Source organism: Desmodus rotundus, chromosome 2, assembly GCF_022682495.2.
Source record: "Desmodus rotundus isolate HL8 chromosome 2, HLdesRot8A.1, whole genome shotgun sequence".
In the NCBI taxonomy this organism is placed as follows: Eukaryota; Metazoa; Chordata; class Mammalia; order Chiroptera; family Phyllostomidae; genus Desmodus; species Desmodus rotundus.
The window spans coordinates 6,715,703-6,733,954 of NC_071388.1; the positions used below are offsets into that span (position 1 = coordinate 6,715,703).

Consider the following 18,252-nt stretch of genomic DNA (forward strand, 5'->3'; position numbering starts at 1 on the left):
GTGAGGCCGTCAGTAAGCCCCCCCCCCCCGACCCCTGCAGGGGCATTGTGGGGGAGAAAAGAGGGGGGGCCAAAGACAGGGGTGGGGGTACTTAGTAGGGATATGGTAGGTCGGGGGGTGGGGTGGGGACAGAGCTGGACACAGTCTGAAGGGAAACATTGCTGGAGCCCAAGCCAACTGAGACACAGAAAGCGGTACAGAGCAGGCACAGTTCCCCTGAAAGTCAGGTTTATCAGGGCAGGAGGGAGGTGAGAGCAGCTCCCAGCCTCCTAGGATTTGGGGCCTCCAGGGACCAAATGGGGGTGGGGTGTAGTCATGTGCCCTGTGGTGAGCTGGAGCTGGAAGCCACACCTGGCTGACCTGGCCACAGGAAAGGTGGGTGACCCCGGCTCCTCAGGGGAGGCCCGGCATAGCAGCTGCCCGGCCTGGGCCTTCGGGGTTGATCTGGGATGGATGCAGCTCTGAGCTGTCCCCAGCCAGTGGTCCAGGTAGGAGGGGCAGAAGGTGCTGCCTTGGGCTGACACTCCCCTGGAGAGGCAGCAGGGACCAGGTCTGCGGTCTCTTAGGCCCCTCTCGGAATCCCCAGTTTCAGTACCTGGAGTTAGACTTCAGAGCGGTGACTGCAACATCAGCTGCTTAGAACTGGGAGTGAGGAGCATCTCTTTCTCCTGAGGTCCAGCTGGCACCCACCTCTTCAACCCTCCTTCCCCACACAGCCAGGGGCATTGCTCTTGGGTGCTCAGCGAGGATGTCCCCTAAAGACATGGGGGTTCAGGCCCCTTTAATGTGAGCCATATTTTGAACATTCGAGGGGAAGAAGGAGAATTAGTATTGTGGGATCACTGAGTTTAGCGTTTATAAACTTTGCTTTCTCCAGCATTCATGAGAAGCATTTATGATTACTGTTTTTTTTTTACAGAATTGCCCCTTGTCATGAGTGAGAAGGTTAATAACTTGCACATTACCAGATTTAATTTAGTAAGACATTTAAAAATTATATTCCCCTGGAAGGTTACACACCTCCACCCCCACACCTGTGCAGCAGGGGGTGCTTCCTATCCACCCCCTGGGAGTTCTTTGGGTTCTGGCCATGGTCATTCTGTTTCAGCTGCCACGTCCCTTTTTCCTGTCGGGATCTGGAATCGGGTGACCATGGACCAGCTGTAACATGTATTGATTCCACAGACCCAGGTCAGAGCAGGGTCGGCGGGTGGGAATACAGAGATATGGCCGCTCCACAATGTTTCCTGGAACACCCCCGTCATTTGTGATCGTGGGAAATGGAAGCCTGCTTCTATTTCTGTGCTTGGCAAGCGGCGCCTTCGGTATTTCTAAGGCACGCCGTCTCTCTACCATTCTGCTGTCCCAGCCCCTGAAGGTAACAGAACACCGAATGGCACTTTGCATTGATTTAGAAAGTGCTGTCTCCTCGGATGTCAGAGAGATGCTTTCATAGAGAGATGCTTTCATGGCAAAGCGCCAATGTTCCCACCACAGCCTCCTCCTGTCACTGTTGGCTCAGGGACCCAAGAGCCCTAGGCCCCACCTTGGTACTGCAGAACTCACGGCCCACCTGCAGAAATGCTAATTGTGCTGATCCCAACGAGACCTTGCATCGCCTGCTCTGACCTTCCTTAGACTTAGGGTCTCGGACTTTTAAAGCCAACGGCAGTCTGAATGGATGTGCACTCACCAAAACTCTGTTTCCCACTGGTCCATAAAGAAACCGTTTTCACAGTGTGCTTTGACAGTGGCTGGGCTGTCAGAAACGGCCCACAGAGATGCCTGTGGTAGATTACAGTGCCTTTCCTGGCCACAAATGTGCCCAGGATGTACCTCCCAGTTAGTCATCCTCAGTAATTGTTTCCTAGGAATTTCAGAAGAAAACTGAGAAACATTTAGCATCCAATTTTTGCTACGTTTATCCATGGATTAGCTGTCAGCACGCCGCCGCCCCCTCTCCAGCCTCACTTGGCCATTGCGGTCGATTGCTTTTAGGATCTTTATTTTTAGGCCATTCCCCTGATGGCAGGGCCTCTGAGCCTACCTGGCCGCTCAGGCAAGGAGCCACCTCCGATTCTGTTTGCTGTGGAGGGTGGGAGAATCCAGGCCATAGGTCCCTTAAATTATGGCAACGTGTGGAGGAGTTGAACTATAATTTTGAAATTATGAGCCAGATTCATTTGTGCAAAGCTAGAATTGGGTCCTAGAAAGACACTGTGAGCTACTTGGAGATAAAATGTTCAGCCTTAGTCTGTTCACACATCTCAAAGTGGAACAAAACCATAAAATACTGGCAATCTCACATGTGGGCTGGAAGGAGCCTGTTGGTCGCCCTGGCCACTCACAGCTGGCAGAGTGTAACCCCTGGTGTATACTGCTTCAGTTCAGCTGAAGACGACCTCCGCGAAAGGTCAGACGCTTCCACTGTCTAATGGACGATGAGGGACCCTTTCCCCCTAGCGTTCTACCTGTGTTGGTTTCCTCCATCAGCTTCTTGACATGAGCCTCTATGAATGCCCCCTTGAGCTACAGCAACCGGCACTGGATATTTTTATCATTGCTTAAATTTTTGATCTAGACAGGGATCGTTCTACAACATCTACTGATACGATGCTTTCAAGGGATGATACTACAATGCGGGTCCTTTGAAAAGTTATGTTTTTTAAAAAACTGTTTAAAAATTGAATAACTTAGGATCATGTTACCTGATCCTGGTAATTTCTCTGTTTTGGGAATTCTTGTAATAAAATACTCTGCTTTATTTTTGGTCTGTAAGAACTTCTGGGCCAGATGGGTGGCTTTTCTGGGCTGCACCAAGGGCAGGTGCCTGGCTCTCCCGACACAATGTCACACAAGAGACCCAGGCTCAGCAGTAGTGATGGCTCGCGGACCAGGCACGGCCCACATCTGAATTCTCCTGGAGCTTCACAACTTCCTTACTTCCTTGAAAAGCACTTCTTACTCCATTTCCTCTTGGAATCACCCGTCAGAACATTATTCTTGAATAATGCAGAAACTAAGACCAAATTCTCCTGTTAGCTAGGCCTGGGAATCTGGTTACTCCTTGTGGTTCAGTTGCCCAGTTCAGATCTGAATAAGTTTACTCCTCTTGTGGGTACTTGATTTGATTCTCTCTTTGCAAATACGCGAACCCATCCTGCTGGTAAGTAAAACAACAAAGCCCAAAGCTCAAAATGACTCACCCCTAAAAAGCTATTTCCAACAAATGAGTAAGTACTTGGCCATGAACTCTTAAAATAGCGTCTGTAGAACAACAACAACAAATGGAAGCGACGTGTCTTTGCCACAAACACACGGAAAGGGATGTGTGGCCTGAGGCTGTGGGAGGAGGAGACCAGGGTGCACGCACCTTCACATACACAAAGATTGACAAGCAGAGGTGCCCACCTCTGTGCAGAACCCATCCCTGTCCTCAGGACACTCCGACATGTACCCTTAGCCATGTTCAAAAAGATCAAATTGAATGTTAAAATAGGGAAGGTGGGGATGTCTGTAGTCTTGTCTATTTCTGCTCCTTTCTCTTGTTGCGAATGAAAAGGGTAGAGAGTGACGTGAAGCACAGGACGTGTGACTGGATGGAGACCGCAGGTTGGCAGCAGCCTGGAGTTGGAGGCTTTGAGCAGCAATGAGCCGCTGGAGCTGGCATGGCCGCGGCTGTGGCTTTGTGTCACAGACTTCTTCCAAGGTGCCACTCAGAGCTTTGCACCCAAACTCGTGTTCTGTACACAAGGGACACATCTGCCCAATAGTCGAGTGCATCTAAGAAAGCTTGTCATCCCTGAAAATCTGCAAAGGGAAACACCTGTCAGTCTGGATGGGAGTCACGGGGCCAAGGAGCCAGACGGGAATGTGTCTGTGAGATAGCACAGCCCCTGGGCTTGGCTGCTGGTGGGGGTCCAGGGAGAATGCAGAACCACCTGCCAGGGCCGAAGCCCCAATGCTGACACACCACCAGGGACAGGCACCTTCACTCGGGCAGCGCACAGACAGCAAAGGGGAAGAGAGCCCACAGTCCCAGAGTCGGAAAACAGTGTCGGTTCCCCTCTCTTTCCTGCATGCAAGTGATAACTTTTCAGCCCAAACTGTCTTCAGTCCTCATCAGTCACGGAGCTGGACCAGTCATTGCATGAGAGCCCAGGTCTCATCTGGCTTTTAGTCTCACCAGCTTTTCTCCTCCTTCTGCACTGAGTCCTGGAATGCCTTCCGTTGCCTTAGCTCCTTCCTTTCCCTTTGGATCAAAGTCTCAGTGTGATTCAGTGAGGTGAGTTAGAAACTCAAACGGGCTCAAATAAGGTTTTCTGTTAATTAGGTGAACTAATGCCCCTTTGAGGCAACTGGAAGATGTCCTGTAATTGTGATTGCATTGAACTTTCTATTAAAAACTGAGGAATTTTATAAAATTCCTGATGTTGGTGAAATTTGCAGAGTTTAATTCTTTAAAACTGGTATTTCAAAGTTTAGAAGCTGGGGCAAAAGTGAGTCCGAGAAGTTCGCACCCTCTGCGATAGTAAAACCAGGGGTTACAAAAGGAAGAAGAAAACTCAAGTTATTCCAAAGCTTCAAAGGGAAGAAAGAAGTGGACGTGGAGCAGAGTGAAGGGTGGGCTCAGACTTGCTTAGGGTCAGGCCTACCTAGGAGCCACCCCTTGCTCACATTTGCTTCTAGATGTGAGCACTTGAAAGGTTTTCTATTTGCACAGGCTGGAAGGGGAAGACGTGGAGGGAGAAGCTGGTGCCTTACAGGGAGAGAAAGGGTAATGCCAGTTAGGGAGGCCTGAGAGTGACAGTTGGCAAAGGTTACAAAGCATGCAGGAAATGTTTCTGTAAAACACTGAGATTTTGAAAGCCAAGTGCTATAAAGAAATGGCCACCCACATCAGGAAGTGGACAGACGTATATATCAGAAGAAAAAGCATATAGTTGTGAACCAAAAAATAAAAGGACTCTCAAAGTGAGAGGCAACAAGCATTTTTTGAGATCAAAGAAACGCTGTCTGGGAGGCCGTGATTCAGGCAGAGCCCAAACAGTGTTCCCATTACTACACAAAAGCTGGGGGGACTTATGAAAACAGGAAGGGAACGACAGCATTCATAGAAGGAAGGCATTGATTGGTGCAGATGGCGTACCATAGTGGTGCTAATCCTAAATAATGTTTTCGATTTTCTGTTCAGTAGTCATCAGTCCTCTAGTCATCATATCTGCTTTCTTGTTACCTTTGCAAACAGTTCTTTGGGGCACAATGTTGCTTTAAGCCCAGTGGAAGGTTATTTTGCCCTGTGCTAACATTCCAAAGGTTTGAGGCATCAGACGTGCAGGGCAGTTCCTCTGGGAGGGCGGCTCCAGCTCCATTTTAAAGCAGCCCCATTTATTACTTTTTTATGTAGTTAAGGGAGGAAAATAAAGCCATACTAGAAACATCACTGCGCCGATGCACAGTGATGTAGCATTCGATCTCTGTTATCAGCTTGAATGCAATGTTTTCAAATGAGTTATATATACACTTATACGTGTAAGTAGATGAGGTTTATCTACGTGAAGCAAAATCCTAAAATAACAACAACTTAAACAATGAAGTTTATTTCTCTTTCATGTAAAGGGAATCTGGGGGTAGGTAGTTGAGGGAAGTCAGGGTAGTTTCAAGGATCATGGAGCATCTATATTAATGTTTTTCCATCCTTGGTGTAAGACTTCCAACTTATGGTCCAATATGGCTGCTTGAGCACCAGCCATTCATTCAAATGTAGCCATTCTTGCATTTCAGCCAGCAGGAAGCAGATCGAAACAAGAAAAAAGGGCAAAGTGTGTCTGTTAGCTTTCTTTTATTCTACCCACATTATAGTGACCAGAGCTTAGTTGTGTGGCTACAGTCAACAATAAGAAGGCTGGAAATTTTGTTCTTGGTAACCATGTGCTCAGTCAGGGGGTTTATAACTAAAGCCAAAAAGGAGGTAAATGGAGGCAATGAGCAGACGTGGCCACAGCACATTTCTGTTCATGGAGTTTCTCGAGCGCTTACATACCTGGCTGGCTTGCCTGGAGGGCTGGTCTGCAATGTTAGATGGTTCATTTGTTCCCACTTCCCATTCAGCTTGACGTTGTTTTCATGGTCAGAGTTGTGGAGGGCAAATGGTGGCTTTTTTGAGTGGTTTGTTGCTAGGGAAGTTAGCTGCTGATTTTTTGAGGAGGAATTTCCACTTTTTCCATGTGCTTGGAAGAGGAAGGAAACATTTGATATGTTATTCCCACCCGGAGAGGGGTTTCATTTACTAACTTTCATTCAAGTTATTCTCCAGTAAGTACCGCCTGCGATCGGATCCCTGAAGACACGGGGTCGTGCCTTTCCTTATGTACCGTAGCATCCCGTCTGCCGTCGGCCCCCATGGAAGGTAGACATACCTGAAGGAGACTTGCCGACTACAGAACCCACTCCGGCTCCATAGACAGGGGCGTCCAGGCTACCAGCACCTCACAGGATTTCTAGAAGGCAGAGAACCCAGCCGGGGCCACAAACAGCCGTGGATGATGCACATGGGAAACACTCCCCCACCCCTTAGGTCATTCTGGCAGAAGTCACTGCTGCTGTCACTCACCGACTGGCCCGTGGCATCAGGCACAAGTCAGCGGATTTCCCTGCGGCTGCCTCAGGGAAACCCAATGCCTCTGCCTTTGAGCTGGTGGGATCTTCCTGTCCTTGGCCACCATCCATGGGCTCACTTCTGCCTTTTTATGATCCTGCCTCAGTGCTTCTGTCTGGCCCTAAGCCTCAGAGGCTGAATTCTACTCCCAGGACATCTGGGAATGAATTTCCTTCAGGCTGTCAGCCTCTGCGCTGGAGGAGCTGGAAGGAGAGAGTGTGGGGCGAGCCAGTTTGCATGCCACCATCTCAGGAAGTAACCTTGCCCTTGTAATTGCCCTCTACATCCGACAACGTGGGCCAGTGCACTTCCTCCCCACGCCCCTCTGAACACCCCGAGAGAGAAACAAACCTAGATGCATTGTCATCCCTATTGCAAACACAGGAGAAGGACTTGAACCTTGGAAAGGCCATCTGACCACACTCGAGCATCGGAACTGGAATTCGAGCCTTCCTTAGCGCCCCCGTTTCTGTCATACCTCATCTGCCTCTAAAATGTAGGCATCGTGACTCGTGTTATGTGCTGAATTGTGTCCCCCTGGAAACTGGGGTGTTGAAGCCCCACCCATGTAGTATTTTAGGATGTGACTCTATTTGGAGACAGTGTCTTTACAGATGTGATTAAATTAAAACGAGGCTGTTATAGTGGGTTCAAGTTTAATGTAACTGGGTTCTCACTAGAAGAGGAGGTTAGGATACGGACACGTACAGAGTGACGACCACGTGAAGACACAGAGAGTGACAGCCACCTGGGCGTCAGGGCGAGAGGCCTGTCAGAAAGAACCAGCCCCACTGATCTTGGGCTTCCAGCCTGCAGAGCGGCAGGGAAATGCTTCTGTTGTCTGAGCTGCCCAGCCTGCGGTGCATTGTTACAGCAGCTTGTGCTCACGAATACAACTAGGAACCGGGTTTGTTTTTTTGATAGAAAAATTCTGGGCTGGTGCTCAGGCAGCCGTGTTGGACCGTGCTTTGGGAGTCTAACCCCAGGGGCGGGAAAACCATCCACTCGGCCATCGTATTTTTGGTTCTCTTAACGAATTTGGGGGAAAGTCTGGTCTTTGCGGTGCTCATTCTTTTCCACGGATTCATTTGATGACCTCAATACAACAGCTGGGGAGCCATTTTGGAAAAGTGAGGGGCATGTAGGTAGTGACAAGAGAGATGGAACAGCCAGAAGCCAGGGACCCAGAGGAGCTGGGAGTAAGCTGTCTCCTTCAGCCGAACAAACCAGGCTCTGCATTCACCAAAGCCCAGTGTGAACAGAGGAGGCGGTGGGGGTCAGAGTGCCTCTATTTTAGGGCAAAGGAGAATTTCTCTCTCTTGGAAAAAGCTGTGAGCACCCAAGGAGGTGCGAACCTGGTAAATGGAAAGTGAGCAGAAATGAGAATTGCGTTTTTATTTGATGTGAGAGCACTTTAGATGCAGAAAGCCCCTTTGTCAGCTGCTGCTAATGTCTGACCCTGCTCGTTAATCTCTGCTGCTTAGCAAAGACCTGGAAAATTGCAATTCTTTGCACCAGCAGCCCCCACTGATAAATCCCGAGCCGGCAGGCAGGAGCAAGACTGGGCTTGGAGCTGGACCCGGGCCGCTTGCTGGACTCCCAGCCTCCGCCCAGCCTGGGAGGGCCTGCTGGAACCCAGGAACAACTGGCAGAGATGCTGTGTCCTCCTTCATTTGCTGCTTCTTACAAGAACGTGTTGTTTTTGGTTTTTACTGGCATTTCATAAAATGGATGCTCAATGCCAGCATCCCTAGATATCAGGCCTATAAATTCATTTTTATGATTTTTTTTCTCTTGGGACGGATTGGCCTTTTCTCTAACAATACAGGCCTTGTTCTCTGAGTATGTTTTGATCCAATGAGAGGCTTAAGGGATAGAAATTCCAACCCTTCCTTCATTTTCTTACCAGTCTCTGGGCTTTCCTTGCCTCCAGGGCCGGGGCTGGGACTTTCTGAAGGAAGTCACATGGGCTCTCCCGGGCCCAGGTGGCCCTCGTGTGGAGAGGGTAGGTGCCCTGCTCAGAGGCCGGGAGGCGAGCACTGTGTCCGTTACCTTCTATGTATCAAGTGCAACACCAGTGACAACTATTAATTCCTTCCAAGTTAATATTACCCTCGGGAAGAAGGTAGGACATTCTGAGAACCTGGCATTCTAACGCCCTGTTTGCAAGGCATACTTAAAGTTAAATGACTGTTATTTCTTGATGGCGTGCGAACTCACAGGTCCTTTTATAGTACGCTCTGTGCCGCACCTCCTAATCAGGCGACTCCTACTGGGGACAATTATATACCAATTTACTGCTTAGGCACAAATTTCTGATCTAAGGGTTAGACCTTAGGAGGTAATTTGTTTCCATAAAATAAACCTTAAAATATGGAGAGTTTTATAAATACATAAACGAAAGCCTTTACCACTCTGTGTGTGTGTGGGGGGGGGTGCGTGTGTACAAGCCCCTGTGTTCATGACTAACTTCTCTAGGCAATGACTGTACGTCATCATAAACTCAGTAACATATGTCTCAGCTCCTTTGGTCAGCGTGGAGTTAGTATGATGTATTTTGGAAGGATGTGAGTTTCAAACTTTTTAAAAAATCATATCTTGGGCTGTTTGGGATCCATGAATATCTCTATTTTGCCTTAGATGACTGCGTGTCTGTTTTTTTTTTTTTTTTTTTTTGAAGATTTTATTTATTTTTAGAGAAAGGGAAGGAGAAAGAGAAGGCGAGAAACATCAATGTGTGGTTGCCTACTGGGGACCTGGCCTGGCCCGCCACCCAGGCATGTGCCCTGACTGGGAATTGAACAGGTGATCCTCTGGTTCTCAGGCTGGTGCTCAGTCCACTGAGCCACACCAGCCAGGGCGGTGTCTGTTAATTTCTAAAGAATTTATGCTAATTACTTAGAGTCTGCCACTTAGAATGTGAATACATAAATCAAGAATAATTTTTTCAAAAAGTGAAGACTAATTTTTCAAAAAGTGTTGTTTCTCATCGATGAGGGGCTCCTGGCACCCCCTCCCCCATGGACAGGTGGGTTGTAGGCTGCCTTTGGGGACAGGCGTCCCCTTCTCTTATGTCTCCTTCCCCGAGGCCCAACCTGACCACCTTCACACACACTCTGCTGCTTATCAGTCCACTTTCTTTTTGGAATTTTTGAAATTCCATTACTCATTGGTGCACGTACCTTTTCATTTTCCATTTCCCCAGGGAGAGCAGGGTTGCTCTGCTCTCTCCCGACCCCTAGCTAAGCAACGGGCCCCTGGCGGGCACTGCAGACCATTGGCCAAATGGTGGAATTGGGTGGCAGTTCTCCTGGAGCGCCTGGTGAAAGCGCAGATTTTGCAAACTGGTTCACCATGTCATGTGTTTAGACTGCACCACGTAAGATTGTTTTTCACCCTGAGCGACACTTATTGGTCCACACGGAAGGCTGTCATTTTTGCCTCTGTCTAGGGAGCTGAAAGTAGCAGGATTCAGAACAACACCTGAGTCCCGAATCAGCCCTCGGCCAGCATTCACCTGTGCAATCCAGGGTGACCTATGTTGTCCTCCGTGTACCTTTCTAAAATGGGGAAAATGGCCATTCCCTGCAGCTCTCATGAACGGTTGCAGAAGCCAGGCGAGGCAAAGAATACAAGCTACTTAAAAATCTCTCGGTCCCGGTGTTAGGTTAGGAGCTGTTATGTGCCCTCCCTGTTCACAGGCGGGAGCCCTGACCCACAGTCCCTCAGAGTGGGGCTGTCTTTGGAGACAGGGCCTTTAAAGAGGTGAGTGGGTTAAAACAAGGTCATTAGGGTGAGTCCCAATCCGATCTGACTGGTGTCCTTATAAGAAGATGAAAAGACACCAGAGCAGGAGAGGACTAAGCAAGAAGATGGCTGTCTGCAAGCCAAGGAGAGAGGCCTCAGGAGAAACCAACCTTTTCCATGCGTTGACCTCGGACTCTCAGCCTCCAGACTGAGGGAGAATGTCTGTTGGTTAAGCTCCTGGTCAGCGGTACTTTGCAGATGAACACAGATGCTCTGTAAGAACAGGCTGGCAGGTGTAGGGCTGATGTGATAACTACTACTCTAGCGCGAGACTCGCATTTCTCAGAATAGATGCTCGCAAACAGGATTTGAGTGTGACAACCCATTCCCTTTCAATGGGGTTTCATGACAATGTCGGAGGCGTGTAATGTTCATTTGGAATTGTCTTCAGCTGGTGGTAGTTCCTTCTCTCCATACTGATGACCCTCTATTTTACATTAGCCGTGAAATCATCTGTCAAAGAAAATCCACTGTAGTCCACAAGGGAGGGTGGATTTAATGCTCAGTAGAGGGTGGCTGTTATCACAGTGGCATCCTTAGGAGGGGCCATCTGAACTTTCTCTTGTGACATCATAAAATGCCAAAGAGCAGGGCCCCTTCCTGGCCGTTTCTGCAGTGAAAACAACCAAATGTTTCAGGGGAAGAGCATCAGAAGTATCTGCAGTAAATCTGAACAGGACCGGTGTCCTTCCTGGAGGGGAGGTTGTGGCAGGACCAGACCATGAGACGTCCTGAGACTTGGGGCCCTCCTTTCTTCACTGTGCCCGGCTCACTGGCAGAGCCTCGGGCTGGGTGTTCCTTGTCGGACGAAGTTTCTGCCGGGGGAGAGCAGTCTAATTGTGAGGGACCGTTTTGCAGCTGTGCTCTCTGTTCTGAGAGAGAGAGGCGGGGGGAGAAGATAGATGGGCCCACGCAGGATGGGTAAACGGCGGGTGGGTAATGTCAGCTGCCCAGCCTGATGGATTCTTAGCCTTGGCTCCTCAGACTGCCCCCTATCTTTGAGAACAGGTGTTTCAGGGAGTGGACCTGGCAGAGTCTGGGTGAACGCTGCAAGGCTCAGTGCAGGTCCTGGACCCTCAGGCACACAGGACATTACAGTTATGGGGTTGTTCTCACCCCTGAGCTCTGCGGTCAGGAAGTCGGGTCTCCTCTTTCTCTGGGGTGGTTAGGGGGAGTGGCGATTGCCATTTGTTCATATTAAACCCGCTAATTGGTATGAAGAATCTCTTGACCATTATCCTGGTCGGCTTCAGAATTTCTTCAAGGAGGGATGCACAGAAATGAAGAAATTCCAGAACCCCAGACAGAAAGAAATAATGATGACCATGGAAGACCGGTAGTGTACGAAGCGTTCTGGTGAAATACTGCTTGTTTGCTCAGACTGACAAAAAGCCGCCACTGGGAGCATGGTGCCCACGCGGTCTGCCCACCTCAGGCAGCAGGACCCTAAATCAAAACGCAGGTGGTGCCCTTGCAGATCTCCTGATGAAGCCCCAGTGGGAAGGATGAGGACGGGGCTGCACAGCCACCTGGAAGTGACTGCTCACTGAGATCTACGGTCCCTCCTATGGAGAAGCCCGGGAGCACTCAGTGCCTGCCAGCTTGGGAGGCTGGGATCCCCCTCGTGCACTGGCCGAGGGGTATCATCACAGGCCCTCGGAGTCCTGGGCGGCATGGGTCTTTAGGCATAGCCTTTGGGTGTCGCCTCCATGCTCTGTGCAGCTGAGCCGGGGCCACCCCGTCACGATCCATCGAATGGCTGGGGTGGACTTGACACGGAGGGCCAGCTGTGTTTGAGGGCTGTGTGGCCGCCCTGTTGGAAAGCCCTCCCCTCCCCTTGCATCAGGACCCCAGCATCTGAGAGTCTCACCACTGAGCAGATGCAGGGCTCCAAGGCTGGAGGACCAGATGACTGCCACGTCCCCCTCAGCTGCTCTGCGGTCCCTGCATGTCCTACCCAACACCACTCCGCCTTAGCTTGATTTACAAACGGCCTTGACCTGCTCGGTACGCTGGTGCCTAGAAGGGTCGGGCTTTTTTAATAAAGGTTTGACATCTCCATTTTCGAGAGGAACACATCGAGATCCAGAGAAGCTCTGCACCTTCCTGAGAGTCGCGGAGACTCAGAGACGGCCCCAATCTGCTCTCCCCTGGGCCCACACCCCTGCTTCTGCTCACTGCCTCATCGGGAGCAGGGCAGGGGGTCTGAGGGTGGGCGGGAGTCAGCTTCATTCCAGAGATGGCTGCAGCGCACTGTCTGCCTGATGCCAGGCCCCTGGCCAGGCACTGATGGCAGAGCTCCCTGGCGCGGGAGCCTACACAGTGGGGGTTTCTCAGGAGCTGCGTCTGTGAAGGTGCCCACCCCTGGACACCAGCGCCCCCTGTTCTTCACCCAGGCCCTGACCATTTCCTGCCTGTCTCCCCCATGAAATGCCTCCTTACACCATTCCAATGTAGCCACGTTTTCTGTTCAGGAGAGGAGCCTCTTGTCATCTTTGCCACGTTGTCTGTGGACAGTGTCCCAAGGAGGCTCTGCCACAGCACCTCCCAGACTCACCCCCCCTTTAAAAGCATGGTGCTGGCAGTGGGGGTGAGGGACCCTCCCACAGGGAGCTGCCGTGGTCACCACTGTGGGTGACTGGCTGGGTTTTGTCGTCCAGATAAAGGCGCGCACTGGACAGCTGCCTGGCGCAGTAATTCATGCACTCACTTGCAATGACCGTTACTAACTGACTGAACACCTAGTATGTGCTGAGCCCTGTGTGGGCTGCTGGAACAAGGCAGGTGATGTCTCCCCCTCCTGGACATCACGCCGCGGTGGGTGACAGACTGCAGACCAGGGAGGACAGGGAGAAGTGGTGTAAGGTTGCGATTGCCTCACGAAGAACCATGATGTGGGGTGAGGGGATGGGGTACACCCCGTGGGGAGCACCCATCCCAGTGCTCTTCCTGTTCCCAGCAGACATCTTCTCTCTGGGTTGCAGCAGGAGAAAGGGTCTCTGGTGCTGTGGGTGGGCACCCTGTCTCTGTCCTGGAGTGAAGGCGAGGAGGGATATGGGGAACCGTTTCAAGCGTGGGAAATGTGGCCCAGCCCCCACTCAGAAAAGCCAGTGGGGAGCGAGGTTGGAGGGCAGGACCCACACCCATGGACAGGTTCTCCCTTGAGAAATCAGGCCTGCATTGTACCTAGGCTGCTATGAGACTTGCTTTTGCTAAAACTCCCTCACCCTGAGGCAGCAAATGTTTACTGAGTATCTTTATCTTCCCCAAATCTGGGCTGGACCTTCCAGGTATGGAGCATAACCGGTTTCGACCATTTCTCCCTTTACATTGCAAATATTCTTCTTTGATGTATTTAGCAACATCCTCTCCTTTGTTGTCTGTAAAAGATAACCACCGGAAACAAACCCATGCAGAGTAAATGAGGAGCATCTTTGATGTGAGGGGCCTAGAAAAGCAATAAAAGCCTGTCAAGGCAAGGGTTGGGGTGCTCTCCTCTTGAGAGAGTGGCTGCACCATCCCTTTTCCTCCACAGGATTTCCGTAGTCCGTGTGTATTTGTATATTGCAGCCACAACACAGGATCCTGCAGGCCGGGAACCACATCAGAGGGGCGGCTCTCAAAGGGCCACCCTGAACCCTTCTGTTGTTGCCATCTCCACCGTCCCAGACGGAGAGCCGTGGCTGCAACTCGATGACCTGAATTTGTGCCAGGCCTGAGGCCCTGCGGAGTGGCTTTGAGGGCTGGGACCTGGCTGCGGTCCCTCCAGGTCACATCCTTTCTCGTCCCTTCACTCTTGCTGAGTCTGGGTGCTCAGAGCTGTGCTCATCCAGCTCCCAGGACCCCTGTGCCACCGAATCTGATTAGTTGTCCCTTCTCGATCACACTCCGGGTCCCCTCCTCTGCCTTGCCCGTCCCTGGCCAGTGCAGGGGAACGAGGAACAATGCAGACTGTCCCCAGGGAGTGCTCGGCTTCAAAGTCAATGGAGTGTAATGATTCTTGAAATATTAGTGGTTTGTTTTTTAAACACCGTAATATTTTTCAAATGAGGCAGGAATCTATACATCACTTTTGGCTGAAGATATTAGTTTAAGATATAATTGTGAAATTTGCTTTTATGGCCTGTCCTTACTGTCTCATTAAATAGCCCCTAAATATACATAATTTCCTGCATTTTCATTTATCAGTTGTCAAGAAAAATATTGCTGGTTTTTTTGTTATTATAAAAGGAAAAAGATGAATCAGGCCCTTCCGAAAACTGCGGGCTGCTGCAACATTTTAAATCTGAGACAGAAATCTCTCATTTCATTTTGAATCAGAGCAAGTTTGCCCCCTTTGTGGTTGTGACCCAGCAGACACAAGGGTTAGGAGAAGCCTGGGGTCACTAAATCATCTAAAGAATATGACAGTTCCCAGCGTGAAGGCGCTGCCTACACAGATGTTCCTCGTACTGGAGGGTTGGTTCCTGTTTCAGGTTTGCTGGATACTCACTCTCCAGTCCCAGCCCCTGTGCTCCCACTCATGGAGCACTTTAAAGCGTTGACTGGGGTCTCAGGGATCTCTGGTCCCTCCCGGTGGTCTGACCCCTGAGGAGATGCCCCGAAGAAAGGGCCCCTGAAGGGCCGATCAGAGAGTGAATGGCTCCCTGATGCAGGACACAGTGCCAGGCATCACCTGGGCGCTCGCAGGTTAAAATAAGAGCCCCAAATAGTCCCTGGACAACGATGCACTCAAGCGCTCTGCTTTAATGGGCATCAGCAGCAAATCTGGGACAGAGGAAAATGATTCTGCCGATTTAGGTCACGGAGTGATCGGTCGGCAAGGCTTGCAAAGCCGTGTCCTCTCCTCCCAGACGGAGGTGTGAATGCAGAGCTCCTGGAGGGAGCTGCTTAGTTTCTGGGAAAATGGAGGGGACGCTGTTCCATGGGCTGCGGAGGCCGAGTCACGCAACCAGACACATCTGTAATAAGGGCATATGTACATGTATATCAGTGTATAAAATAGGTATAAATTCCTATCTTCTATTATCTATTTATCTATCTAACCTATCATTTATCTCTTATTGATCTCTTTATCTATCGATCTGCATCTGAGACAGAGGAGAACAGAGCAAGTAGGAGAGACCAGCCTGCCTCACTTCTCAGCCATCCCAGCACCCTGTGCCCCCGTGCTGCCTAAACGTCACCATTCCCAGTCACCGAGAGAGGAAGGGAACACACGGGCCACATGTGGGTTAAACGCTGCACTCAGGCAGCCTGGTGACAAAGTCAGGAATAGAGCCCTGTCCCTGCCCTTCCCCCTGACCCCCGCCTTGGGGCTTTCTATCCTGTCTCAGTGTTCCTGATTCTCCCATCCTCAGCCTGGATGTGCCCCTGCCACTGCCAGGCTCCAGGTGCAAGGCCAGGTGGCAGACAGGCCGTGGCCCAGGTGCCAAGGGGTGGGTGAGTCCCCAGCTCGGCCGTGAACTAACTGCAGACCCTGTTTGTCCATTCATTTGTGGACAAAGGAGCTGGATCTCAGCCCTGAATGCATCTTAGAGCCACCTGAGAGCCCTTTAGAAAAGGGGGCTGTCAGGTCCCCGCACCCCAGTGGCGAGATTATTGAACTCAGTCTTGCTCTCCAGAGCTCTCCCCACTGCGGCTGTGTGAAGAGGGAGCCCCGAGTCTGGGGGGGGCCCGGGTCTGTATTAAAAAAACAGGGGTGACTTTTGTGGCTCTGATGATCAGCTTTCACTGGACTGAGGAGTTTTAAAGGTTCTTCCCTTCTCGGACTAGAGCATTTTATTTATTTATTTGTTTGTAGTATTTGGCGAGATGTTGGCCAGTGCTCGGTTAGGTGCATAGCACCAAGGGACACCAGCTCATTTTTACTTTGATTTGGCTCCTACTGTGTTTTCAACCGTCATTACACTGTGCAGTAGTCAAGTCTTTCTGCCTTAGCAAACAAATTGCTAAGCCTGCCTCTCTGGAACCAAATGTTAAGACTTGTGAAAGCAGCCTCATTGTGAAGGTCAAATGGTGACATCTATCCGTGACTGTGATGCAAACAGAAGCCTTAATTCAATAAACCAATCTCATTGGCCGGGGAAGTTTGCCCAGAGACTCAATGATTTTAATTCAGAGCTGCTGTGCATATCAGCTACCATTGGGTTAATATCTGTAGCAGTATTTAAACTGCATCTACATGAAATACCGGGAGAAAGTAACAGCACAGCTGATACGCTTAACATGATATGTAAAATACGAACATGAGAACAGAAAACCACGCATGGAAAGTGTCTGAGATGTTGTGATGGGTCCTTGAGCTTCATCATCCCAGGCAGGTGTAGATTTCAGGCAGCCAGAAGTCAGCTGATTCAGGTAGGGGTCAGAACGTGCACCCCAGGGCTTCACTTTGCAGACTTGGTCTCGTGCTGGGGGCGGTGAATGCCTGGCAGTGGCTGGGGGGCTGGGCTCTCCCGAAGTTGCTATCTGGCTTCCTGCTTGCTTTCAGCTCAGGGGTTGCCTTATGTCTGTGTTTTTCTTGCTACAGATGGGCAGAAGAAAGTTCAAGAAGAGTTTGACATCGACATGGATGCGCCAGAGACAGAACGTGCGGCGGTGGCCATTCAGTCCCAGTTCAGAAAATTCCAGAAGAAGAAGGCTGGGTCCCAGTCCTAGCAGGGAAGCCCCTTCCTAGTCGGCCAGAAGACACCGAGTGCAGCCATCATCTGTCGAGAAACTAAAGAACCCCCCTAGAGAGGAATCACCTGCCCACTGCGCACACGCACAGCAGTCCCACATTGCATGTACAGCCACCCGACACTCCTCTCTCTTAGCAAGGTGTAGGCAATGCAGCTGTGAGCAGCTTCGTGTCTGTGTCCATCCCCAACATCGTCCCCCCCTGCAACTACTTTCCCTGACATTGTAATAAAATGGAGTGAAGATGCGTGACTCAAGTGTCTGCCTCTGTCTCTGCCTTCTGTTAACCTGGGACATGCCTACTGTTAAAGGTCTGCACACCAGGTGTCTCTTTTCTGCTTCCCTTAAGGTTAGAGCTGAAACACCACGGTGCCTCTGTTAGGAGTTGTTCTGTGGAGGCCGAGGCCCATTCTCAGACTACTGGTCCCCTATGGGAAGTCCTAACTTTCCCACCGGCGATCGCAATGCATTTTCTGCTTGTGGTGGGACTAGAGCGCTGCACCCTGGGACACCAAAGACTGGAAGTTTCACTGGGGGATTAGGACTCACCCAGAAGCACAAGAAGGGTGGGGGCGTCGATGCATCTGCATTTGGCCTATGTCACTCAGGTTAGCTCAGCAGGCACCTTTTAGGACTTCACACAGGACTTTGCACCGATGGGTCCCTCCGCCACTTACCTGCAGTGCTCCACACCTGTGAGGCTCTGGGGGCAGGTGGTTCTCCCATCTCCCCACCTCCCTGAGCTCCGCACACTGATTTGTTACCTGTGCGGGTTATTTACCACCACCTGAAGTTCAGAGAAGCTGCCTGGCCTCTCTCTAACCCCATCTCCGCCCCTGCAGACCTCACAGGTAAGTTGCTTCGCACAGCTCACCTCACAGGGCTCCGCAGGCAGCCAGGAGAGGTCCATCATGTAGGGGGACGGAGTCAAAGCCCTGGGTGCATGCCTGCCTTGGGGCCCCCGGTGGCAGGATCCCCCAGCCCCTGTGTCTGGCTGTTGTTTGAGCTCTGCCAGGTGCGGACCTGTGTGGGAGTTGCATCTCTTCCTCGCACCCCGAGAGGCTCCATGACAACACAATATAAAACTGTGGGGCATCCGATCTGTT

At 50.8% G+C, this 18,252-nt stretch overlaps 1 protein-coding gene across 1 annotated transcript in view; it reads left to right on the top strand.

The window, feature by feature from the left end:
- PCP4 (Purkinje cell protein 4) overlaps positions 1 to 17,398 on the top strand; it is a 52,510-nt gene extending 35,112 nt beyond the window's left edge. The window contains exon 3 of the mRNA XM_024559789.3: positions 16,998 to 17,398. Coding sequence (XP_024415557.1) covers positions 16,998 to 17,125 — 128 coding nt within the window. The 3' untranslated portion in view covers positions 17,126 to 17,398. The remainder of the gene's footprint in view (positions 1 to 16,997) is intronic.
- Positions 17,399 to 18,252: the final 854 nt, after the last annotated feature.